The 25,418-nt window shown below is 47.6% G+C and overlaps 5 protein-coding genes across 9 annotated transcripts; 4 read left to right on the forward strand and 1 right to left on the reverse strand.

Moving 5' to 3' along the window:
• Positions 1-291: 291 nt before the first annotated feature.
• LOC129590474 (differentially expressed in FDCP 8 homolog A-like) lies at positions 292-2,545 on the forward strand. Its single transcript, XM_055485729.1, has 2 exons — positions 292-1,375; positions 1,441-2,545. The coding sequence occupies exons 1-2, from the start codon at positions 589-591 to the stop codon at positions 2,196-2,198; spliced, it is 1,545 nt and encodes a 514-aa protein (XP_055341704.1). The 5' UTR covers positions 292-588; the 3' UTR covers positions 2,199-2,545.
• LOC129590473 (LIM domain-containing protein jub-like) lies at positions 2,451-11,157 on the reverse strand. Of its 5 annotated transcripts, none has more exons than XM_055485724.1 (14): positions 11,043-11,157; positions 10,830-10,939; positions 10,163-10,513; positions 9,736-10,032; positions 8,581-8,719; positions 7,826-8,394; positions 6,258-7,097; positions 4,247-4,348; positions 4,117-4,184; positions 3,975-4,037; positions 3,763-3,893; positions 3,568-3,619; positions 3,342-3,410; positions 2,451-3,146 (listed from the first exon to the last, which is right to left on the reverse strand). In XM_055485724.1, exons 4-14 carry the CDS (start codon positions 9,959-9,961, stop codon positions 2,718-2,720), a joined length of 2,688 nt encoding a protein of 895 aa, XP_055341699.1. In that variant the 5' UTR covers positions 9,962-10,032; positions 10,163-10,513; positions 10,830-10,939; positions 11,043-11,157; the 3' UTR covers positions 2,451-2,717. The 5 variants fall into 5 exon arrangements, with proteins under 5 accessions (XP_055341699.1, XP_055341701.1, XP_055341700.1 ...); XM_055485726.1 differs by having other exon boundaries at positions 10,114-10,513; XM_055485725.1 differs by having other exon boundaries at positions 9,736-10,513.
• Positions 11,158-11,771: 614 nt separating this feature from the next.
• LOC129590610 (tryptophan 5-hydroxylase 1-like) lies at positions 11,772-19,827 on the forward strand. Its single transcript, XM_055485933.1, has 16 exons — positions 11,772-12,090; positions 12,171-12,290; positions 12,625-13,199; positions 13,354-13,651; positions 13,881-14,009; positions 14,180-14,444; positions 14,506-14,606; positions 15,210-15,277; positions 16,482-16,532; positions 17,187-17,285; positions 17,714-17,896; positions 18,024-18,063; positions 18,179-18,265; positions 18,397-18,492; positions 18,587-18,720; positions 18,827-19,827. The coding sequence occupies exons 4-16, from the start codon at positions 13,394-13,396 to the stop codon at positions 19,053-19,055; spliced, it is 1,740 nt and encodes a 579-aa protein (XP_055341908.1). The 5' UTR covers positions 11,772-12,090; positions 12,171-12,290; positions 12,625-13,199; positions 13,354-13,393; the 3' UTR covers positions 19,056-19,827.
• Positions 19,828-21,128: 1,301 nt separating this feature from the next.
• On the forward strand, positions 21,129-22,394 carry LOC129590502 (muscle-specific protein 20-like). The gene is made up of 2 exons (XM_055485768.1): positions 21,129-21,322; positions 21,780-22,394. Exons 1-2 carry the CDS (start codon positions 21,281-21,283, stop codon positions 22,164-22,166), a joined length of 429 nt encoding a protein of 142 aa, XP_055341743.1. The 5' UTR covers positions 21,129-21,280; the 3' UTR covers positions 22,167-22,394.
• Positions 22,395-23,230: 836 nt separating this feature from the next.
• On the forward strand, positions 23,231-25,412 carry LOC129590527 (uncharacterized). The gene is made up of 2 exons (XM_055485801.1): positions 23,231-23,721; positions 23,828-25,412. The coding sequence occupies exons 1-2, from the start codon at positions 23,355-23,357 to the stop codon at positions 24,709-24,711; spliced, it is 1,251 nt and encodes a 416-aa protein (XP_055341776.1). The 5' UTR covers positions 23,231-23,354; the 3' UTR covers positions 24,712-25,412.
• The last annotated feature ends 6 nt before the right edge of the window (positions 25,413-25,418 follow it).

Genomic DNA, 25,418 nt, shown 5'->3' on the forward strand with positions numbered 1-25,418 from the left:
AACTATGTTATGCGCCGCTGTGTTTTATGACACCACGAACACAACTTGATAAAAAAATTTAAAAAAGCAAAAACGTCACTACTGCATTGTGAATTTGTGATAAGATCCCAACGGCCTACCGTAGGTGCATTACCGAATAATTTTCTGCTGTTTTTTCACTTCCGGAGAAAAAGTGTAATGCAGCAGCTACAGTACTTCCGTCTCGAGTGCTCGGTCAGCTCACACTTCTCCATCTGGCGGTCACATTACAGGTTTTTAAATACAAAACTGAAAAGTGCAAACGCAAAATAAATGCGTGTTACAAAAAATTTTACTTGTTATTTTTACTGTAGCGTTTACAAAAATTATGTTTTAATTATCAGTTTTTATTGTGTGCACTGTATCAGTAATTTTGATAGGTGATATTCGTTCTTTGAAATTTTGTGCTTGCTGTTTTATATACTATCGTGTGCACGTTTTATTATTCTGCATACATTCATAAAGTCAATTAAGAGCCTAAGTCGGACCAGGATAGCAGCGGTGTTGAGCGCTGTAGCGCATGTGTATGGAGATCTTCGGTCCGTGAAATCGCAGAGCACTGAAGACTGAATGGATCTTTCTCCATCAGACAGTCAGAGCTGTTCCAGCCTGACGGCGGGCTCTAGCTCCGGAGCGGACTCTCCGGACACGGCCCCCTCCCCAGTGGCCACCTTTCCCGCCAACCACAGCATCGACAGCGTAATGGCCGAAGCCTGTGCCGAAGTGGATTCGCCCTCCCACTCCGCCTCCAGGGCGGACGACCTCACATTCGTCGCCCAGGTGAGGGAGCTCTCCGTCGACTCCCTCATGGAGTTCGCCCGGCCTTTCCTGAAGAGCCAGGCGTCCACGGTGTCAGTGCGTACGCTCACCGACGCAGATAACGATGCGGCCCCCGAGGGTGGGCAGGACGGAGACGCCTTTGGTCCTCTCGTGGAAGACTATTTTCAGGGGGGTGCCACCGCATCCGAACTGGGCCCGGAGGCTGCTCGGCAAGAAGTGGAGAAGGCTATCGATGTGCTGAAAGAACGCATCCTGCGTCTGTCGCCTGACAGCCCCCTCGAGCAGGAGCAGCGCGCGCAGATGGTGCAGGAGTTGATCATGTTGCGTCTGCGTATCCAGGAGATGGAGGAAGCCGCTGAGGTAGGCGGGGGCTCGGCCACCATCGGCGCCCTGGGGCATCAGCTGAAGAAGGTGCCGCTGCTGCAGGCCATGCGCCAGAAGAAGGAACGGCTGGGCGCCCACTGTGAGGTCTGCGGCCAGATGATGATTCTCACCAGCAGCCAGCTGCAGTGCATACGCTGCGGTTACTGCTGTCATCGGCGCTGTATCGGGACCATTGCACGCTCATGCGTCGCCGGTGAGGGAAGCGTTTGCTGAATTTGCTCTTTTTGATAAATTGTTAGTGCAAGTGTCTGCTGATAGATGAAGCGGAGAAACAGTCGGGTTTCATCTTGGATATCTGCCCAGAGAAGGGGTTGGAGCAGCAGAACTATGCCTGCGCGGAATGCCGCAAACCTTTCCCGATGGACAATCCCGGGGTGTGGGAGAGCAGTATCCGCGTGTGCGACTACAACGGCGCTTACTACTGCACAATCTGCCACCGCAACGACCAGGCCGTCAACCCTGCGCGGGCCGTCAAGAACTGGGATTTGTCGGGGCAGCCGGTGTGCCGCGCCAGTCAGCAGCTTCTCTCCCTCCTGCACTACCAACCGCTGATTCGCCTGCTAGATGTCAACCGGGAATTGGCGTTGCACGTGGAGGAATTGGCCTACGTGGAACAACTGCGGCCGCGGTTGACCATCCTGCACCGGATGATGCTGGACTGCCAACAGGCGCCGCAGATTGCTCTCCTGCGTCTGCTGCCCAGCCACCGCAAACACCTTATGTTCGCTACCGGCTTGTACTCCCTCCAGGACCTTCTGGATATTCAGCGCGGGGTGCTGGCGCGTCATCTAGACGCTTTTTATAAACAGCTGGAGGCGCACGTCCGTCTCAGCTGTCCATCGTGTGGACAACTCAGCCAGGTGTGCGTCTATTGCTGGCAGACGGAGGATAAGCTATACGCTTTCCAGGAGCATGTCACTGGCTGCGCCGGCTGTGGCGCTCTGGCCCATCGCAGTTGTGCGCGGATTGGCGCAGAGACGGCTCGCCAGTGCCCCAACTGCCGACCACCGAATTAGCTCTGAAGGCATGCACGATAACATGACGATGTGCAGTGATGGTCGTTAAATGCAAGTTAACCATAATTTGAACCTTTTTGCCGATGAAATACTCAGTTCAGTAATCCATTTGTAATCCTTCAACGTTAACCCGCCTTTTGTGGACCAGGCTCTCGTTGCTCATTTTGCATCTGTTTTCTTTCTGTCATATTGAATGTCTTTCTAAATCGTTGCTTTCTATGTTAACTCGCAGAGTTGCTGATTAATCGAGTTGATTTTATTTCAGGCGTTTTAACCTTTTAAAAAATGAGGATTGTAGGGAGTGCAAAAAGAATTGAGCTACGTAGTAAAACTTAAGTTGTTATCTCATCTTTAACATTCAGAGACCGAACAGCTGAACATCTGATAAATCTTATGAGCATGAACTCTGATGAAAAGCGGTTCATGCCGTGGTGGCGCTGTAAGATCCAGGATTGCCGGTAAGAGTAGGGGCTGCTTTGGCCAGCGGTTCGCGGACGCTGCCTTTCGGGATCGATGCAGTTAGTGCCGTGGTTGCCGATCCCGATCCGACTCGTATTCGGCGCATACTACTTCCGGTGGCGCTTGAATAGGCAAACACACCGGCAGCAGGGGCAGATCTGTTCGGTTGGGTTGCGCGGGAGGTGGACGTGCAAGGACGGGGAGACGATGGCGGGAAGTCGTGGCGGTGATGTTAGCTGGCTGCAGCGGAGGACGTTGTGCTGCAGCAGCGGGTGAGGCGGAGGTGGCCCGCGCAGACTGCTGCGGTGTGGGTAGGGTGCGCGCGTCGGTGCCGCTCTTCTGGCGGGCGGGAACGGTGGCGTCCGGTTGGTGGTCGGGCCAGTCTTCGCGATCACGCCGGTTATTGTGGCAGGCCAGGCAGAGAAGATGGCCGTCCAGCGGATAGCAGCGCTTCTCCACTGGCTGATCGGCTAACTCCGTTCCACAGTCCTATAGTTAACGCCACAGATATTCGTAACCGCCGTATAGTATTATGATCTATTATCACATGCGAGCATTAAATGGCCGTGCGCCGATGACACGCAACTTTTGATGTTAAGGTACGCAGCCACTCAGTTGATTATGTACGATATACTACTAGAGTAGTGCACGGTGGATAATTAGCCAAATTAATTGAGCATCTACCTCGCAAACATAGCAGTCCACATGGAAATCACGCTCCATTGAGACGACGCGCACCGTCTCTTCCGAGCCCTGTGTGCAGCATGCAACCATAAAGATCATTCCGTATAAAGCAGCAGTTTGAATAATTACCTTGATTGCGCACTGCAGTTTGCAAATTGCGCATTGCGCCACAATAACCGAAAACTATCCACAAGACGTGAGTGCAGCGGTATAATGCAATGCTTACCTGAACGGGTGTAATGGGCAAATGACAAGCGGCACATTTGGGCGCATACACGCTAAATAAGGAAACAAAATTGAACATAAAGCAAACAGAAAAAACACAGCTAAATTCGAATCATTCTTCGGTGTCGCAGGTTGGTGGTAATTGGTAGGCATAGACCGTACAGATGAACGCTATTCAAGATGATGTTGACCATACCCGCGGTAATCCTCCACACAGTAGATACTGCCCTCCACGTCGGCGGTGAAAGGAATGCCGTCCAGTGCTTTACTGCAGACGCAGCAGCGGAAGCATCCAGGATGGTAGGATTTGCCCAACGCTTGTAAGATCTGCCGGAGCAAAACAAATTTCAGCACAGCGCGTCATATGATGGGAGTGCTAAAAATCAGAAGCGTCACTGTTGCACCTACCATGTCCATGATGAGATGGCCACAGGCCACGCATTTGTCAGCGGAGTTCTGGAAGCCGGAGTACTGCAAACAGGTATTGCAAGCAGGCAAGCTCACCTGTCTACGTGCCGGCTTCTGTGGATGTCCTTTTCTCTAGCCTTACCAGATAATCCTCTTCGCACATGATCTTGCCTCGAACGTGGTAGAAGGCCTTCCCCCGCAAGGTCCGACCTGTAGAATAATCAGTTTTTTCCGTTACTACTCTAACGAGCCTCTTGTACAGTTGCACTTACCGCATATTATGCAGGTGAAACACTTGGTATGGTACAAATTGCCCATGGCCTGGCACGCTTGCTCCACTCCAATTACACGTTCCCCGCACAAATAGCAGAATCCTGAATGTAAAACAAGGCAGCTCAAGACACGTTACTTTAACTTGCCAATGTGTAAAAATATGTTATATGTATGTTAACGGTGTGCCCTCTAAACATCTTATATACTGCAGATATAACGTCTTACATGTGTTACCAAACACAAACATGATTCATATTTGCCATCGCATAGTTAAGGCTGGCAATGAAAATTTGATAAAATTAGAGCTATTATTAATGGTTATTATCCCAGAAAATCAAAACTGCGCACAATCAAGCGAAATTAAAAACACTATCGAAACCAATTATGGATCTGTAGTTGGTACCGGCTACAATTTTACGTACAATCAGATAGAGTCACAATCGTGTTTAAGTTCAAAAAAATTGCGCAAATTAATTTTTATACAAATATGATGGTTTCTGCCTAGTTCAGAATAGCAAGATGCACCCAAAGCGATCTGCTGGTCAGTATGGCCTTTCGCCATTTCCCAATTCACCCCAATCGAACAAAATTTCCGTTTCCGGTCATGCAGTGCCCGCAAAAAGCAACTGCACTTCCCTAGTATAATATATTCGCAGCAGTTCTACTACGGGTAGTATTCTGTGCCGGATGATTAGCTGGAAGCATGGAAGTATACAAGGGATGCTTGCGGAAAATGAAATGTTTTGCGCCACCTGTCAGGCCAAATATCCATCATAATTGCAACTTGTGACTGTAGTAATAATCTATAACCAGTTTTGCGTTTGCACGGCAGAAGACAAGTGCACCCTGCCGTTTACCGGTCAACCCTAATCAGACCTCGTCTCCCTTCTGCATGCTAGTCAACTTTTCAAAAATGCCAAAACATTTGATTATGCCGGCTGGTCTAACCAGCTACGGAGTGGTTGCATCCGTCCCTACCGCACTTTCAGCTGGAACACCAATACAACACGTATCGTGGTTATTAATTTTTCATTACAGTATGTACACCATATAGTGCGACGTGTTTACAGGTTATTTCACTTAAAGCACAAGTTCAATGTTCGTCAATCTAATGCCCCCAAATTTCACTCAAATAATAATATAAGCCCAATGGTGCACTCGAATACAAGCTCTGAAGTTCGTACACAGAATGCACAGCACTAGCTTGCATCTGTCCTAACGAATGTGATAGATTATGCCGTATTAGTACTGATTACTGTTGCAAACAATCCCAGGGAATTTTCCAAGTATATAAAAACGGTTGCCGGCAATGATGATGATGACATCCCAAATAATCCTTACTCGGTATTTCTTAATTGCATGCCAGTTTAAAAGTCAAAATGCAAAGTCAGTTTGCTTTACAGTGGGACAATATATGCTAACGAGCAGCTGGCGGGCGTGCGGAAGGAGGGTTGTGCCTGCACATAAACGGTCGTCCTCATCCCGTTGCCTGAGGGATATGTCCGCCGGCACTTGGCTGCTGCCAAACACGCACAGGCACTGTGGAAGCTGCCGGCCGCTGTCTTATCGGGCGCACACAATCTGTAGGGATGGGATTTGCGTGCCGGAAGAAGAATGGCGCCAGAGAGAGAAAGGCGCCAAGGCACAGACAAATGCGTGACTTGTCAGCAATGGCCGCTTTCCTCCCTTATCGTTAGCGCTAAAGTTTATTCGGCAAATATGGGCATGAGCTGGGGCTATCGGAATACAAGTGGCATTTGATTTGCACACAAGTAAACAGCCAGCTCAACACTAAACCCCGTCGGAATTCCCCCGATAGGCAGCGCTCTGTCGCTACATTCCTGTTCACTGCACAATCACCCATTCAAGATCAACAAAATAAACAGACTCCTCAGACACTTGAGCTCGATCTCCTCGGGATTAACGGCGAATTATTGCCCGCATCAACACGGCAGTAGATGCAGCCGCCGCCGTGTACTCGTATGTTGCCGATATGTACGAGTGACTTACCGAAGTATTCCTCATCGTCGTAGTCGTCTTCATCGCGCAGATTCTGCCGAGCCAGCTCTTCCTCCAGATTGGCTAGCTTCTGCTCCACCTGAGCGCTGGCCGCCTTCTGCTCGCCGCTGCTGACCACAGCTGTGGGCACGACGACCTTAGGCCGTGCTGTCGGCGCTGCCGGCTTATAGGGCGGCGGATCTTCCAACTCCTCGGAACAGGGCTGGGAGAAGACAGCCGCCGAGATATTCCTTGCTGCCCGGTGCATTCTGGCTTCCGCACTGGCCGCTCCCACGCCGGTACCAATTACTCCACGCACCGGACCTTTCGTCACTGGAGCACGGTCTAAATAACTTCGTTCCCCGGCGTTCTGGTGTGATCGGCAAACAGCCAACACATTGCCGCTGTCAGCCACTTGCGTGCCGCAGCCAGCTGCTGCACATGTACTAGAACACGGTTGCTTATGATTGGCTGAGCGCGCCATATTATTCGTACGCACCGCTTCAGCGCTGGCAATTGGTCTAGCAAAGTACGGTTGCTCACGCCGGTTTGTGGCTGTAGCGAGCAGAGCGTTTCGATCACCGCTGGCAGCGGCGTCGTGGCTTCTTAAATGCAGTGCGCTTTTATCTGCTTCCGCCGGCATATGCGGCTTTGATGGACTTCGGCCACTGGCCGGGATCATACTGTCGTGGATGATAACCGTTCCCGTCGGGGAGGCTGCTCCTGGACACAATTCCGCGCGGGAATGCTCGCGGGATGGAAACGGTGGCTTAGCGGGATGGGTCTGGCGGAGGAGGCCGGACAGTGACCTTACGGGAGATGTGCAGTATTGGCTGGCAAGAGACTCCACTCCTGCAAGAAAATGCACATATTCCACAACTCGGACTGATGCAGTCGGCAGGCTGCAGGGATGGTAAATGAATCAAGAGTCGGTAAAGAAACATGATTTTCTGCTGGATTACTGTAATTATGTAACTGATACCGCGGGCTCATTGGTGTCATGATTACTACAGCGGCTAAGCGCACCGATCAACACCACAGCGCACCGCAACGACATGATATTCGACGGCCGATAATGAAGAGCAGGCAAACCACAGACGTGGGCTCTACCGTTTGTGCAATTGTGCGCGTGGGACGTGCTCAGTTACGAGTTTAATTATGGATCGGTTTCGCTGTAGTGTTTCTTGATTAACCAGCCCCGCAGCACGATAGGACAATCTTATATCATCGCCGTGATAATTGTCTGCTTGTATACAGCGCGGATTACCGGCTGATCAGGCTGAGGTACAATCGCGACAGTGTATCAAATGAGCTCAAGACTAATCCGCGTGACCGGCAGAATAGGGTTTGGTTGTCAGGGCGCATGCATGTACTGTATTGCTTAACCGTCGATAGGTCGGTGCTGACGCGGGCGCATTATAATATTACAGCTTTAATTGATTTTTATGTTATTGCATCTTTACTTAATTTCCTTGTTATTGCAACTTTGATTAATTATCAAGTTATGGCATCTTTAATTAAATTTCAAAGAATCGCATCTATAATGAAGTAATTTGAGGAAACTGTTGTTGAGCGCTTACCGTTGCCGGCTGGTATGCGGTGGCAACCGCACGTCGGGGTGGTTATCCAGCGGCGTTCACCATGCGGCCCTGCGCTATCCGATGGAAAAGGACAACCGCACTGCCCGAGCAACGCCGGACTGGGTGTGCAGTTGTGCGGGCTGCTGCACGGTGATGCCAGCAGGTGACGCAGTTCAGCGTAACTGGAGCGAGATGCCAGCGTGCTGATGCTGCTGCGGGGGGAAGAGGCCACGGAGGCGGAGCAAGAGTGGTGCGGCAGCGGACTGAGGCCAGTCGTACAACCGCCGCCCTGGAAGGACAATCTCAGCTGCAAATGGCATGTGCAGCCGGCGGAAGTGTTAGTGGGATTGACAATTGGCCGACATGGACAATTATCGGCACCGCCGCTGAAAGTACGTCCGTCCGCTGGCACAGGCAGCAGAGAGAAGCCGGCCCCGTGGGGATTGGCCAGTGGCGTCAATGAGGCCGGGTGGAATGCGCGGCGTTTGCTCTCGCTGCTGGTTAACGCTCTTGCACAGTTTCCCCGTTGAATGCTGCTCGTCAGATGGGCGCCATGAGTCCCACAATCACTGCAAGAGAGATTTAACGTTAACACTCGGCTGAAGCATTTGTAATCACTTCCACAACTTGCCGCCATCCAAGAATGAATGGGTCAAGTTAATAGTCCGTATAAAACGATATTTTGCCGAACACCGACAAATAATCAAATGCTGAAATGATTAAGTATAAAAAGTATTAAAGCTTTTTCATTGTACCTGATGCTGGGGCTGGTGGCAAATGAAGCGGCTTGACTAGCGAAGGCAATGCTCTGACCATTAGTGCTACAATCCGGTGTGCTGGTTGCTGCGGCAGCGAGAAAGGCCGATTGGCAATCTCCGAGCCTTCTTCCGGTTCCTGTGGGAAATTAAGCAGCGCATTACACGGCCATTCGCTTCGGCGATATAATACGACTATCACATTCACTTCTGTACGCCATCATCGGCGGGTAGAACTTCACCAGATTCCACATATCATCCTTATCGCGCTTTATGACCCGTCAAGCAATTATTTATGGCATAGCTGGCATGGCGCTACTCGAATAAGATGTGCAGCCGATATGGATGACAAACGGAATGCCATCGTACAGTTTAACTAATTTACCATGGAATTTTGTTCTCTGGGTTGTGCATCATAAGCTGTACAGCAGCAAATGGACAGTTAGTTTTTACTGCGAACTAAGCCGCATTCCCAAGAATTACCGTAATTATCGAATTTGCACCTCCCCCCGTAATAAGGCCCCCCTCCGTAATAAGCCCCCTCCCGAAACCCGTTTGAAAAATAACGTCTCCCCCCGAATTTACCGCCCAGGGGGCGTTATTAAATGTTAAGCGCCGCAAAATGATAGATATACCGCAAACTGCTTCATAATAATTGTTATGATTTAATGAATAAACAGACAAACTTCAAAAAAATAATGTGGTGCGAGGCTTCGGAATGCTGCTCGTAAGGTTGTGAAATTGCAAATACCGGTATCTACTGAGTTCAGTATCAATAGAACTGGATGCGTAGTTGTTCGAAAAATAACGGCCCCCTCGAAAAAATGCTGTTTGAAAAATAGTACCACCCCCCGAAATAACGCCCCCTCCCCGAAATAAGCCCCCCTCCTCCAGGACGTTTGAACTATTTGCACCCCAGGGGTGCAAATTCGATAATTACGGTATATAGATTGCAGGCGAAATTGCAAATCAGTTGTTGTATCAAAGTGGTGTTGAGCCACGCCGGCTCTTGCTATAACATCTAGATATTTGCCAAATCAAGGGCAGTATATAACGGGTTATATACTGTCCATGGCCAAACACATCGCATAACTGCGGAATATTTACTGCTGCACATCGGCGAAGTGCAGCCAGATCAGTCTGTGAGCTGCTTACCGAAATCGTTTAATTTGCGCTGGCTCTTCTCCTGTGCAGCGGCCGGCGCCGATTCGCTGTAAGGAGGCGGCGGACTAAAAAGCTTCCAGTTGCTGGAGCCGGTGGCGCGTCCAGCCTGTCCGCTCATCTTCGCTGTCCATTCCTCATTCCCCGACCGCTGCAGTACCGGCTCCGCTGCTGTCTTGTCCGCGAGGAACTCTTTATTTTTCTTCGTCACCGCCGGCATCTCGTTGCCTGCTCCAGTCACGGGCGGTCAGCTAAATGGTGACTATTCAGTCGCAACCATCGGGGACATGCCTGCCAAGAGACAAAACTTTAGGCACGCGGCCGGTACGTTTCTGTGAAAACGTCCAGCGCTATCCTGGCGATGACCGTTACAGTTGTTGAACGCAGCCGCTGACTGACGGATAATGGGCACTTGACATACGTCGCTAATTTATTGGGCATATGCGACGCAAGTACAATCAAGTACTTCGATGCCGGATGCGTATGTTCTGGTTAACGTAGAACAGGAAGAATCAACCACGGGCCATCCAACACAGGAAGCGACGTGCTGCAGCGCCAGGGGCATCCCGCTCTACTGGTAGTTCAGTAAGTAGAAGTATCCATATGCTGCTACGTAAGTTAGTCGATCGTCAGTGAATGTCCGTAATCAATGTGAGAAACGGGGATAGTCGGTCCGCGCAGGCACAGGGAAAAGTCAGAAGTCTATGCCATCACCACAATGGTGCCACCAGCAATGCAAACAAGCCAATTTGAATTTACATTCCATCAACTGCTAAAGAGCGACTAGTAAAGAATCTAAAGATATTCAAAACAACAAGCCATACAAGTGGAAAAGTTGTTAACTGACGCCAGAAAAAGTTCGCTTATGAATTATAAGACAATACGAGTATTACTGTCAAACTGGAGAGATTAAACACGAAAAAGAAGCAAAAAAATAATATTAATACAGTACGTATAGAGTACAGTCAACCTTTTTTATATCCCTCTTGTTACGTTGCACGAATACAGAGCGTTGCAAAATTAAAGTTATATTCTATGATGCAATCAACAATTACCTATTTGTTTAAGCCCATCGTTCAACTATGTACCTTACGAGCTCCGACACTGTACCCCATCTGTGAACAGTGCAATGGAAAACAGCTGGTTGGCATACCGTAACGTTTTTCCCATAGCACTTATAAAATGACCACAGTCCTTCCTAATATCAAGAAACCAAATCTTCCTGTTAAGAATGTCTCGATACCAACAGAGGTTCAATCCGTGTCAATACTACAAATACTTTTTTCGGGATGTGTACGTACGTAAGCAGCTCTGCAGGAAACACCATCACTCATCAGCCCCCGCGGATCAGCAACGTCGCTTTGAAAATTGTGGTCAGTCCGGTGCATGACTGCATGCAGGCGCGATCGTCTGTGCATGGCAAAGCAGCCAAAAGTGAGGAATGCGTCTGCATTCCAACGCTAGATGAACGCTGAAATCGATTCAGTCGGACAGGACAGTACATAGGACAGGGGTCAGTCAACGCTGATCGAATGGATAACTAGTTATGTACTTTGTATTAGCTACCACGTGCGCGCGCTGACAGCACAGGAGCAGCGCGCACATCCAATTCCATTTAAATCGATGCCATTTCCAGTTCCCTTTGCAATAATACAACCTTACAACGTTAAACATAATTATTGTACTGTAGTAGTACCACAGTCAGTAAAAAGCTAAAGTACGAGTACTGAATTCAAGAAGTTGTGCATGCTAATCATCGGTACTGTACTGTACATGTATTAATGCTAAAATACTTGTACTGTAAATAAACAAAAACCTAATTGTGGTTTGCGTAAAATCTAGACAATTGTCGATCCAGCGGGCCGGTTGTCATCTAGATCTGCGAGATTTAATTTGCACAATTCATTTTTCACCTGCAACTGTAAATCGTTTCTGTCACAACATGTATAATTATGAATCTTTGAATCATTTTTTGAAGTTTGAATGAGGATTTGCTTTCCGGTTAGCACAGTGGCTTGGATTCCCAGGAATGCGTCGTGCGTGGGAACAAATCCCTAAGCCAGAACACGGCAGTACTTGACCCAAGCAGACAGACTACAGGGAAAGGCATGGCGCATGCAACTGTGGAGAATGAGTTGCAGTTATGAAGCATGAAAAAGTGATCCATCACTGTCCAGCCACAGGAAAACATATGAGCGCTCGCCATTCATGGATGCGTATCTCACAGTTCGCATCCAGCACTGCAGCAGCACTGCCGTCGCGATCCATGCTTTAGCAGCGCACCGGAAAGGCGGCACCGCTAACGTCTTCATACCTACCGGAAACCTGTAGAAAAGTTATTGGCTACTGGTAAATATAAGTTGTCTGTATCGGTACTACAATACAGGTTGTGTTGTAACTTGTAACAAAAGTCGTTTGTGCATTCCTAGCTGTTTTACATGTATCCGAATGGTCTACTGTATGTGACTGAAAGGGCATAAATAATTCCATCGCGCGGGTCACCCACCAGGACCCTTTCCCGTCCGTACCACATCCAGTCATGCAATTCGGTGAGGAAAAATGTGTGGAATTTATTGCCGGGCGGATCTGGATAAAAATGCTTGTTTATTTAAGTTGAACAGGTAGGAACTGCTACGCTTAAACTACGAAGGTAATTATAGACAATTACCACGAGCTGGACGTGGGGCAGAGGGCGCATCTGCACTGAGGCAGTTCAGCAGCGATCCAAGTGTCTCAGTTTCCGGATCACGGGTAAAGTTTGCGCAACCACCATTGTGCCAGTGTATGTAACTGATCCAGGGAGAAGATGGGTCTAATCCGTTCGTACTCATGCTTGAGCTCATGAGTCAGAAACAATGCAATCAATGGCGCTCTTGCAGGTAGATTTGTGCATCTACACAGGCCAGGGAAATGAAGCAGCCAATATTAATCGTCCGGATGTAATCTGCTGGATCAGTCAAAGTTTGGTCTAGCTAGGGAGCGGGGGGAAGATCGGTTGCGGATGAACAAGCCGGTAGTGACGTCCACTGCTTGCATTGTACATACGCAGTAGCGCACGTACGAGCCATTTCCGGCGCACTTGCACTGCTGCACTGCGTCCCGGGGTCTAATCGGCATGTAATCGCCTGTTGTACATGCATATATAAACAGCAACAGAAGTCCTAATAGCCATCACACTCTGTCAGGACTCTTGTCACAGTCAAGCGCCTTATTCAGTTGATGGAAGTTAACGCGCAGAACCAGTTGTTTGATTAGTGCCCGCAACAACCACCCGCACTCCACAGCACCAGCACTCTGCCTTCTCCAACGTGACCTCGCATTCATTACGTGGCACTACTAAGAGACCAGGAATATTTCCTGTTTCCACTGCTTTTGTTATGTTGCTGTGCGTGCTGTCCAGGTTCAAGTACTGAATTTACTTGAATCTACACAACGACAATTGAACCAAGCAGCTAACTGTAAGGTCATGACAGTGTTGCTGAATTAGCGGTTAATGTGTGGGTTACGATTGCGCTTATTGGTGTACCATTGAAATAACTTATTAAGTTTTATTTCTAACGCGCCCCTGGAACTGTGATATGGTAATTTTTATGTGTTGATTGGCTGCGATAGAAACGGAACGGGAGTTAATTGATTAAGTTGAGAGAGAATTATGGAATCCCACCAGCGAGAGAACGTGGATCCCAGCGGAAGCGACATGGCATCTGGAAGACACGTTAAGTCAGACTCGCGTCCGTCGCCTGCCACAGCTACCGTCAACAGCGACGCTAATAGAACCAACGGAAGCACCCACGGACGTCCGTATCTAGGTGCCATGCGGCAGCGCGCTGCCAGCACACCCAATGCCCACTTCAATAAACTGGCCGCCCCTAATGCGACCGGCTCTGTCCTGCATGACCTTATCGAAAAGGTACTCGTACAGTACGTACGCGCACTGCCGTTGTAAAATGTGCCCTCGCTTTCCAGCACAACTGACACAGTTCCGTTGAGTTTTCACTAGTCGACGCTGCTTTAATGAAAATTGCACATGTGACTTGTCAACCTGTCATGATTAGGTTGGATTAACCACGTCTACGTATACATACTCTGTATATGTACAATACCTATGTCTGCGAAAAGCAGTATCGTACTGGTTGTAGGATGAGATGAACAATTTCGCCGAAGAATCGGAGCTGTTCAAAAAGGGAACGACGAAAAACACCAAATCAGTGGTCTTCTCCTTGAAGAACGAACTAGGCAGCCTGGCTAACGCGCTGACCGTTTTCAAGGTGAGATTCTCAGGTTTTTACTGCCGCTTACAGTTTTTTGGCAAGAGCTGTTAGTATCCATACTGATAACGATGTTGATGTGAGTATTGACTGGAACAAGCAAGGTCAACATTTGCTGGTTCCTGAACTAATTAAACAAAACAATAACTTATTTATAACTCATACGGCAGGAGCACGACGTGAATATCTGCCGCATCGAGTCGCGGCAGACGAAGCGCAGTCGCGGCCACGAGGATGAGTGCGAAGTGTATGTGGACGTGGAGTGCGACGATCGACAGATGGTGCAAGTGTGCAACCTGCTAAAACGCCGGCTGACGCTGGCCCACCAACAATCGCTCAGCAACATGAACGCCGGAGGGACTCTCCAGCGACAGGCGACCATCAACGACTCCACCGACCTGTCCGACGGCGACATGTGCCACCTGGACACACCCGGTAAGCCACAACACCCCAACTGCACTGCTTTGTCGCGGAGCTGACCTCTTCACCCGTGCAGAGGTCTACGGGATGCCATGGTTTCCACGCCGCATTTCCGACCTGGACAAGAGCGCCCACAAAGTGCTCATGTACGGCGTAGAACTGGACGCTGACCACCCGGTAAGCTTTGCTGTACAACAGATATGCAATAACATTACTAATTTACTAGGCTACCTAAAGTGTGTACGCACAATATTTTCTCATCAGCGTTTAATAACTTGTGCATAAGATTCCCATCGTAAACAATTATACCAAAAACGCGGTTAAATAATCAATGCGCGATCAGAGATATTTCTATATTAATTTTTATCACTGCTAGTACAATATTTCCGTTTAAGTTGTCATGTACTATGCAGTGACGAGTACGCACAGCAACACATGCACTACGGAGGCGCCTTGCAAATAATTTTTAATGGGAAGGGGTGCCACACTTTTTAAGATTGAGCTCATTTTAAGTTTCCTGCTAGCACAAAATCATTATAACTTAAAAATTAAGTTAATTTTGTGCGAAATTTTTGTGAAATTTCGTTTTAATTAGCAGCCCTGTAAATTAAGCGACGTATAACGTGAAAAACACAATCTAAGCCGCATTTTAGAACTGCACAAAAATGGTCAAGAATGCGTGAACTGACGCAGATGCATTCAAATCCGCATTGTTTGCGTACAAAGGTGAGGCAGGTAACGTGTGCAACATTAACTGATGGGCTTTGCAATGAATTGTAGGGATTCAAGGATCCGGTCTACCGGAAGCGCCGACTGTATTTCGCTGAACTGGCACTCAAATACAAACAGTACGTATTCGCTCCTAGCGCTCTCTGTTGATCTTCTTGACGTAATCCTTTTATAACCAACTACCGCAGTAGTTGCCGTATCTCATCAAATAACGCCTTAAATGTTAATAAAAAGGTCACTACGGTTATGAAGTATTTAATTGCTACCGTACGGTATATCCTTAAAAAATGGCTACCCTACATGGAACAATGTTTTCGCGGCGACCGGCAGTGCCGGTGCTAGATAGCATGTACTCGTAGTTTATCGTTTGAGCTTTCTTGTTCTCGCAGTCAGTTGCATTTTACTCACACACGCAGCCCAGTAAAAACGCAGAGCTGAATGGTATTCCCACTTCCATTTCCGTTGATAATTTGGACAATACTTAATGCAGTGGGAAAAGCTCATTTAGGAAGCCATATTATCAGATGCTCCTTAAATCAAATACGAGACTGGCGCGCCTGTTCAATTTGGAATGGACGCTAATTAAAGGCGCCTGCAAATGATTTCAAAGATGGGCCGCGTGCTAAGTTCCATATTTTCGGCATGAATGGGCAATTAATGCAAAGCAAAGTGTTCCCACAATTTGCCGCTGTGCCCTGTGGTACTTTCTACAAGTAGGGAAAACTGTACCCTTCCTGTAAAGAGCTTGAAAGTACAGAGTGGCATCTTTCTGGGATCATGGGCAGTACCGAAAAATGACGATTATCCATGTCTAAATGATCGTCACAAATATAGCAAAAAATAATTGTTTGCGGAACAGCATACAATTACGTGCATCTGTAATGCGGAATCATTACATTTGCGGAGCCGCGGGCTGTTTCTTATGTAGATACTGAGGATGGTTTTGAGCTCACCACGAGCAAAGGGCAGCTTCGCATAGCATCGATGCACCCAAGCCAGCGCCGAAATAAGTTTTGCGCCAGCTACGTTATTTCAAAACAATTGTTTTTGCTGTTTCCTGCTGGAAGTTGTTGTTTGGTTTTTATTTGAAAACGGGCACACGCGAAAGTTGCGAGAAAGTATTTGCGCCGACGCGTTGCTTCCACACAAGTTCTCCCTCGAGAACGGGGAGAGAGGCACGCTCGTTTTACCAACCTACGAGTAGGATTACCTTTGGAGTCCAATTTGTTGACTATTGTTATGATAGTGTTGCAGAGTAGGTGAATAGGCTATTGACATTTCGCTGATAATGTAACGATTATGCGAATGGAATTGTCGTTCCAGTGGTCGCCCGATCCCACGCGTCAAGTATACGGAAGAGGAAACGCGTACATGGTATGTCATTTATTTAATAATTTAATTTACAAAATTACAGTACTGCATGCGCAGCAAGTTTAGTCTGCATATGTAAATACATTTGTTAATTATTTAATGTAGTACAGTGTAGCAACACTAAGAAAACTCAAATCACTCATCTGCTACGCCGCGCAGGAGATTAGTATTTTTAGTTTTGTTAATAATCGCCTACGCTGATAATTATCTATGTTTCTATTTTAATTATGCATTCTATACACATAGTTATAAGGCAGATAATAGAATTACTTGCGGCTGCTGATATGTATGGATGAAGCATATACGAATATCCATGGTATACGGGACATATAGATATATTCTGTTAATCGTAAGTATACGAGTATATTCCACTATGGAAGAATGCTGGAAGAATGTAATAGTCGTTAGGCAGTGGTATAGTACCTGCCTAGATCAACACTTCTGTTCCGCGAGCATTGTGATCATATCTGTATTTTATCTGTAGTATTGTCGGATCACTTTTGTGATATATTTCCGAAATATAGTTATATTGCAAAACTAGCAACGGTTTTCTGTAGAAGAATACCTTTCCCGACGCATATTGCCGAAATAGCTACCTATGAAAATATAATTACCGGTGCAATAGATACAAGTGACTAACGGGTGGTTATTATGCAGGGGAGTGGTGTTCAGTGAGCTGATGAAGCTGTACCCGACACATGCGTGCCGGCAAGTGCTGGAGAACATTCCCTTGCTGGTGCGGCACTGTGGATACAGGTTAGCTCACTCTGTATTATCCGTAGTATACTTCTATTTGCTCGCAAAGAAAAACATTAGGCAGAAAGCAAATTCATTATGCATCTGACAAGTAAGCTGGAAGTAGCCACATTTTGGAAGAGCGTCCCGGGAACCAGGACTCTTCTTATCGTGTCTATGTCGAGGTGGTATGGCACTAGAGCACGTACTCGCGATAACGCTATAGTTAAAGCCGCTCCCAGACGTTTGTTGACTCGGCCATAATAATTATTATTATTCATAAACGTTTTGTGGCATCCATATACTTTGCTGACATAAATACTTTGGGTCCGCTTAAAAGTGTCACGTACCGGCCGGCCGGGTTAAGGTACGCCCAACGGATCAGTTGCATCACATGTACAATGACTTACTGTAATGGTGTTACAAGTGTGACCTTGATGTGGTTGCAGAGTGGACAATCTGCCGCAGCTGCAGGACATCAGCCGCTTCCTGAAGGAGCGCACCGGCTTCACGGTACGCCCAGTGGCCGGCTACCTCAGCTCGCGCGACTTTCTGGCCGGACTGGCCTTCCGTGTATTTCACTGCACTCAGTACATTCGTCACTCCTCCTGTCCGCTCTACACACCCGAACCGTATGTAGTATGTAATCGCCTTGGAGTTACTGCAGTTGTCTTAATATTTTGTATAACCGGACATGATGCTGCTTTAATGATTCGTAAACATTGCACAGTTGTACCCAGCATCGTACGTTTATTGCAGGGATTGCTGCCACGAAATCATGGGACACATTCCGCTCTTGGCAAGCAACAGCACAGTCATATTGAATAATTTTTATACCTGTTAATGCTTCGTATAAAGGGTTTATCCACGAACAGAGTATACATATGCCAATTTCAAGGCTTCTCTTTACCTAGGCCGATCCGTGTTTTGCCCATTTCTCCCAAGAACTGGGTTTGGCATCTTTAGGTGCCAGCGACGACGAAGTGGACAAATTAGCAACGGTAGGTGCACTCATTACTAGTATAGAGGAACTGGAGACCCTGCCCTTGGAAGGCTTCTGCTGGGTCGGGATTACTAGCATCCGCATCTGGTGATACGAAGTTTTAATAAACTCGGCTGGGTTGATTTGCAGTGCTATTTCTTCACCATCGAATTCGGCTTGTGTCACCAAGACGGCCAGCTGCGTGCCTATGGAGCCGGACTGTTGTCGTCCATCGGCGAGCTTCAGGTACCGACTAGACGTTACCGGATGGAGACACCGGAGATTGCCCAATGTAAATTTGTTCATTGCATAAGTAACGATTGACGTGCCCTGATTGCAGCACGTGTTGTCGCCGGCGGCCAAGAAACTGCCGTTCGACCCCGTGGTGACCTGCAGTCAGGAGTGCATGATCACCACATACCAGAATGTCTACTTTTACAGCAACAGCTTCGACGAGGCCAAAGAGCAGATGCGGTAAGCGATCGGCACCCGTCAAACCAAAGGTCATCAATAAATATTTGTGAAGTATTGATCTGAGCAATCACCGAACGCTTATCGGGGCACATATGTTTTACGACAGGGAGTTTGCGCGCACCATTCGACGACCTTTCAACGTTCGCTACAATCCCTACACGCAAACGGTAGAGATCCTGCACAGTCAGCAACAAATCACGGCCATGCTCAGCGAACTGCGCGGCGACCTGGCCGTGGCTAGCGAGGCTTTGCGCAAGATCCGCCAGGAAGAGGGCCGCAAGGCCGCCGTCACCGTCACCAGTATCGATTTCCTGCGTGACTACCACGGCGACTGAACCGTTTGAAGGGCTTGAGTGAATACTCGACAGGGCGTTGCAGTCAGCCGATGCCTTCTGCTATACCTGTATGCTTACATAACGTATATTCCCGTCGCCAACTGCATAATTATCCACCAAAGTTCACTTCCTGTACCGCATTCAGCTAAGTTTTACCGGCATCATTATTATCGTACGAGCACATGGATGGGAATTACAACAAAGCAAAACGATTCATTCTGCTGCATGCAGTTAGAGTACTTATCCGTAACTCCGTATTGCAAATCCATCCCATCTGCATTTAACCGTCATCGACATCACACTTTGCTTCCCATGTCAAACCACCGGCATCCAATGCAAATCCCACAAGCAAATGTAGTCGTCACATCGTATCTTATTCCAATCATTTCTGTCTTTATTTTTACTGTCCAGTTATACGACACGGGTGCACCACCAGCAATTATATATAAGCAGGATCGTTCCTATGGATTTATGCGCTACGTTTAATACCTTACGTTTGCTGATTTAATAGTATTGCTCTGTGCAAATACTGACACTCGCTGTCCATATTCCCTTCGAGATTCTTTATTAGTTTTCTCAGCGATTATCCACAAAAAAAACTGCTGTTTATCAAATTTAAACTAATTCCAATGAAATGTGCTCTCCTACGCATGGGCAGAATACTTGCTGACCTTTCTGTCCGCTGTCTATCAATAACTTTAAGTACAGAGTACTTGATGTGAAACGTGCTTTCTTGGCGGCAGCAAAACACTTCACCTTTTTTCAGAATATTCACCGGACTTACCTATAGAACACTTCTGTTCTATTACTACTTGCACTACTTGAGTTTATTGCTACCTGCTAGTTCAGTTAGCAGGGTTTTAATTAGGTAGTCCGTTTACATAGGTCATCGTATGCTCGTATGCATGGCTTTGTAGTGATGTACAGTATTATGCAGTATGCTAACTGCTTATCAATAATTACTACTCTAGGGTAGGGTACGATGGTTGGCGAAAACTTCAAAAACAATAACACAAAATCAAAATAATGGGAAAAAATTATTATTACAGAGATGTGATATATCATAATTACACATTGTAATTTGGAATGTACTGTAATGTATACAGTATACGTGTGAAAAACAAAAATAAAGTCTAGTATGATGATTATTACACATTTGAGGGCAGCAGGAGGTTGTTAGGAGACACGCTTTGCGGCATTTTTTGCCCAGAAACGGTAATTCTGCATTGATTTAGGAAAAATCATAGAAAACAAAACATTAAGGGGAAATAACAATGATAATGTATGCATGCCCACATGCAGCGAGCATTTGCAGCATGCGCTTTATATAGAATGTGATTAACAATTAAGTGAGGTCTCGATTATCTTGTACTCTCCGTTGACAATAAGGCAGTTTCAAAGCTTTTGAATTTAATAATAGAAGCTGATTGTGGAAGTTTTCTTATTCGCAGTTGAGCGGAATTCATAAAATGCCAGCATAGCCGTATTTGGCGTGATGAAAACGATCTGCGTTCTCCTGTCCAGGCCGCTGCATCTAATGCCACCGTTTATTACGCTGGTTCGGTTGACTGTTGACACACAACCAGTATGTGGCCAATATGATAACTATGTAGCTTATTGATGAGCAAGATACTTTCTTCGCTTCCAACACCATTGCTCAATATTCCGGCATAACCTCGACTAATTGCGGTTAAACTTTCTTCGTGCATATGCGGTTTCCTTACTTCCAGCGCGTATATAACAAAATGCCGTACGGTATAATGACCGTTTGTGCAACATCCGGCACTGGCCGGCTGGAGCTGGTGATCCTACTTGTATGATACGCATATGCATCGTACAATACTGTAATAATTATTATGAAATGATAGACGGCTGGCCGCCGAGGAGAGAGTGCATCCCGATTTAGCCACACTCGTTAGCGCGGGAACTTACCCGGCTGACTATATCCTATAGGCATAGATACAGTTGCCGATGCGTCATAGTGTTTGTTTTTTAAAAAAGGAAACATCTCGAACTTTGACTCACGAAGCGGCACAACGGCTGACTAGCGACCGCACAGCAGCGGAAGTCAGCCAGTCAACTATAAAGATCTTCACGCGTCAAGCCCAAACCGTTTTGACCCACTCTATCGCTTCTTCGCACAACATTTGCGGTAGTTTTCTTCCAGGCTGACATACGGCCCTTTTTAAGTATTTGGCTTACACGTTCCCTAATTACCCGCCACAATGCCTCATGAGTACGGATTGACCGCTGCTATGCAGAATAAGGTCGGTATACATCTCTCGCACTGCACTATTTGACCTTTGTATATCTCTGGCTTTCTGTGCATTTCGGGTTTTCCGTCACTTAAAATTGTCGACAAAGTATAACCGCAAACTGTGGTTAATAATTAAGAGATGATTCGAGTAGTAAAATTTGGGCGCATATCTGGAGTAATCCAATTTTTTTATGTTAGGATGACAAATTAATAGTAATTCTCTCATTGCCATATTTGGCGATTTGAACCTGTGCGTAGCAAAAGCTCTGCCTATTTCCCGCATTATATAGCGCTGTCTCATAAATATAGCAATTAGATCGTATTATAGTGTGCTTTGTTCGTTCTTACCTAATACGAGTATAGTGGCGTCGTAATTCTACATTTTAGTATTATACAATATGATACTTATTTTGCACGCATTGTACGTTCAGTTTACATAATACTGATCGTTGTGTCTTTCGGCACAGATCGCCGCCAAACGCGATCCGGAATTCGAGAAAGCTGCCCTGAAGTGGATCTACGGCTATCTGGGCGAGCCGGTGCCAGAGGAGCCTCTGGAGGTGGCGCTGCACGACGGACAGGCGTTGCTCAAGTTCATGAAGAAGGTCAAGCCGGACCTGGTGTCCGGCCCCATCCACAGCGGCAAGATTGACGCGCAGCTGCGCGAAAACATCGGCACCTTCATTCAGGCCTGCACCAAGTTGGGCGTCCGCGGCACCGACATCTTCCAGACCAATGACCTTTGGGACAAGAAGGACATCCCACAGGTCTGTGTCACGCTCTCCGCCCTTGGCACCGAGCTTCAGCGCAACCATCCCGAGGTGCCGGCCTTTGGTCCCCCGCCCAAACACTGAACGAGCAGCGTAATATCCACCGTTCAACGGGCGGCCGACAAATCCTGTTATCATTTTGGGGCCTTATCTGTTTAGCTCGACGCATCAAGATATCGTCCTTGCTAGTATTTTATGATCATGTGCAGTAACTGGTTTTTATCTTTTTATGCTCTTTTTTATGTTGGCATTGACCGCGTAACTGAACGAAGGAATTGTCATGAAAACAACAAGAATACAATGCGCGCCTTACAGTTTCAAGAATCATTGAATTTCGCTGAAAGTGATAATATAAATAATCACCGTTCGTGGAGCATATATATTATGTATAATCAGATACCTACCTAGCTCAAGCATATTCAAAAGATATAACACATTGTTCAGCCTTTCAACAAAAACTGGAGTGCAAAAAACTGTTACGGACTGATAAATGCTGTAATATTAATTTGTAGAATTCGTTTACGCCGGAGCCGGTGTGATGCATGCTGCATGCTGCATGCATTTACAAGCAAGCACTAGTTATACGGTAATGTGTGGACGTTGGGGACATCAAAATGAATTACTACGTAAAAAAAAAATAATTATGCGAAAGTTTCCAAGCGATTTGACCAGCGTAAGCGAACGGCACGATGCCCGTGCATAAGTAATGCTTGTTGTTTACCGATTTCTAGCATTTCGGTACAGCCCAGCCTAATTGCTCATCTTTACTGCGCCTCCAGGTGGGACGCTTAACAGCTCCAACGGTTCTTGCCATCGCAATCGGTATATGAGGTCAACCGCAGCAGGTCAGCTAAGTCGGCACACCCAGTACCAGCGGCGGGTGGTCGGCAGTCACAGTTATGCCGGTAATGCTTTAATCTTCGTTCCCACGCACTGCTTGTTCGAAAGCCATCCCGCCCGCCGACGAAGAGCGCAAACACGCTGATTAAATTTTCAGCGTGGTTGCAGCCCGACCTTACGTCGGCGGTGGTGTGCCTTCTTCTTCGTCCGCTACAGCATTGCACCGTATTGTCATCCTGTGGCATTTATATAAGCTCTCGATCATCGTTTCCCATTGTGCATTGATAGCTTTAATTCTTATACACTCTTCTTTAATCGTTCGTCGCATATCCGGAAGGTCATGCTTCACTTTTTCCTTTAAGCCGATCTAATAGATCGCTGACGGATAAAGTGAGAGCTCTACGACCACCCTCCGAGCTATAACGCAGCGCGATGGCTGCTAAGCGGCCGCTGCACCCTCATGATAACCTTTATGATTTTAGCCGCGGTCCCCGCAAATGGCGCACCAGTTCCTGCTTGGCGCCAATACCGGTGACCCAAAAAAATTTACCCATGAAGGCGGACAGAGTGTGGCCTTGCAGCCGGGCGAAGCTGGCGTTCAGTGGGCGGGCCTTTCTCTTGCGTAACCTTTCCCTGCTGCTGTGCTGTGCTTTGCCTGCCAAAAGTGAGCCCGGCGTCGTTGTTCCCCGCGCCGCCATCATACCGGACTTTTATACGGGTAACGTCAGCGACACCGATTTGAATCTGCCCATTAGCATGAAAGGCGTCGGCGATGTGCAGCAGCTGTACCAAATATACCGTAAGCACTTTTGACTTGCAGAGTATTTGCCGGTTAGCACGTTTCCGTCAGTTTTGTCAGTTTTTAAACGAAAGGTACTGCTAACAAGCCGATTATGCGTTTGCAGGAAACCTGCACTCCATATGCAAGGACTGTGACCCCTCCCGGTTGCAGAGCTGGATCTCCTCCTATTACACCCCACAACTAACTGCCAGTCAGTCCCTTTCTTTTATCGGCCAGTTCGCTCCTGGCCAGCTTAGTCTCTCGAACAGCAAATCCCCCAAAGCCGCGTGGTATCTCGGTCGCCGTAAACGCCAAGCCGGTGAGCACTCCGACATATACGAAACCGACGACGAGTCGTCCGAACTGACTGTCAAGCGCTCCACCTCTACCCGTTACCAGTCATGTTTGCGCCGCCACAGCGCCGGCAAAGAGCCACCGGCAAGCGTCGTTCGGTTCTGCCAACTGGCCCAGCCCACGTCTTCGCGACTTCCCGTGGAGCGCTTCCATCTCCACCCCTACCTATCTATACCGCCGACAGGGAGCCATACCCTATCGACATCCCCCAATAAGGCGCTCGTCGCCGTGCGTCTGGTGCGGCGGGGACAGAACCTAGAGGCATCCCAAACGGGCGCCGCTCGAGTGCGCTCCCGCTCGGCCTCCGGACCCGTCTCATGGTACCTGGGCAAACGCTCCGGATCCGCTCCCGCACCTGTTTCCTGGTATCTAGGGAAACGCTCCGCCCCCGGTCCTGTCTCCTGGTATCTGGGCAAACGCTCCGGATCCGCCCCCGCACCTGTTTCTTGGTATCTAGGGAAACGCTCCGCCCCAGGACCTGTCTCATGGTATTTGGGCAAACGCTCCCTCACCCCTACCTCCAATAATGCACTGTTGCTCGTTGACCTTATGCCCATGAGTGTTTCGGACGCACTGAACGAAGCCGAATCGATGTTGCAGTCGTCGTGGATGAATAAAAGGTCCGCCACCTGGTACCTCGGACGCAGGAGGTAGCATGGGTATTCCATGCACTGGGCCATTTGCCTTGAAACCGGCACCATGACCATTTGGTTCTCAATACTTCAGCTGACTGCTGCGTTTACTGCTCATGCCGATTCCCAGGTTTTCACATCCCAAAGGTCAACACTAGTTTACCTAGCTACCGTACCCGCAGTCGTTCTTTCACTGCAACCCGTTAATCTGAAACAGCATTCACTTATTCCTACATAAGCGCTTGTGCACCAAACAAGGCTCACAATCAGCTGACAATACTCGCGGACCGGATGCGATTAATCCCATTTATAATGCGCACTCTCGACACCCTTTACCCAGGTTGTGGGGATACCGTAAATCGGTAATTTATAGAAATAAGTGTTGAAATTTTCACGAAGTAGTTTTTGCTTAGTAGCACTCTTAAAGCCGGTTCCCCTGTCCTATGGAAACGCATGCAGTTTTCGCACAATAACTATAAGGATGACAAAATTAATAATATTGCTATTCCTGCCTTACTTATATTTGATAAACAGATAACTACCTGCTGTGTGCATATGAACCCCGCTGCCTTTGATCTCTCCTCAGTGAGTAAAATTTAAGTACTGAAGCGCACAGTTAACTAACCGAATGCACTCGTTGTTGTAAAGTACAGCGATGGTCAAATTAGCACATCCCTTGCAAAAATGTCACCTTCACGGTCAAACCGATTGTCCCCGTCTCATTAAGTG

The sequence above is a fragment of the Paramacrobiotus metropolitanus genome, unplaced genomic scaffold, assembly GCF_019649055.1.
Source record: "Paramacrobiotus metropolitanus isolate TYO unplaced genomic scaffold, Prichtersi_v1.0 Parri_scaffold0000040, whole genome shotgun sequence".
Classification (NCBI taxonomy): Eukaryota; Metazoa; Tardigrada; class Eutardigrada; order Parachela; family Macrobiotidae; genus Paramacrobiotus; species Paramacrobiotus metropolitanus.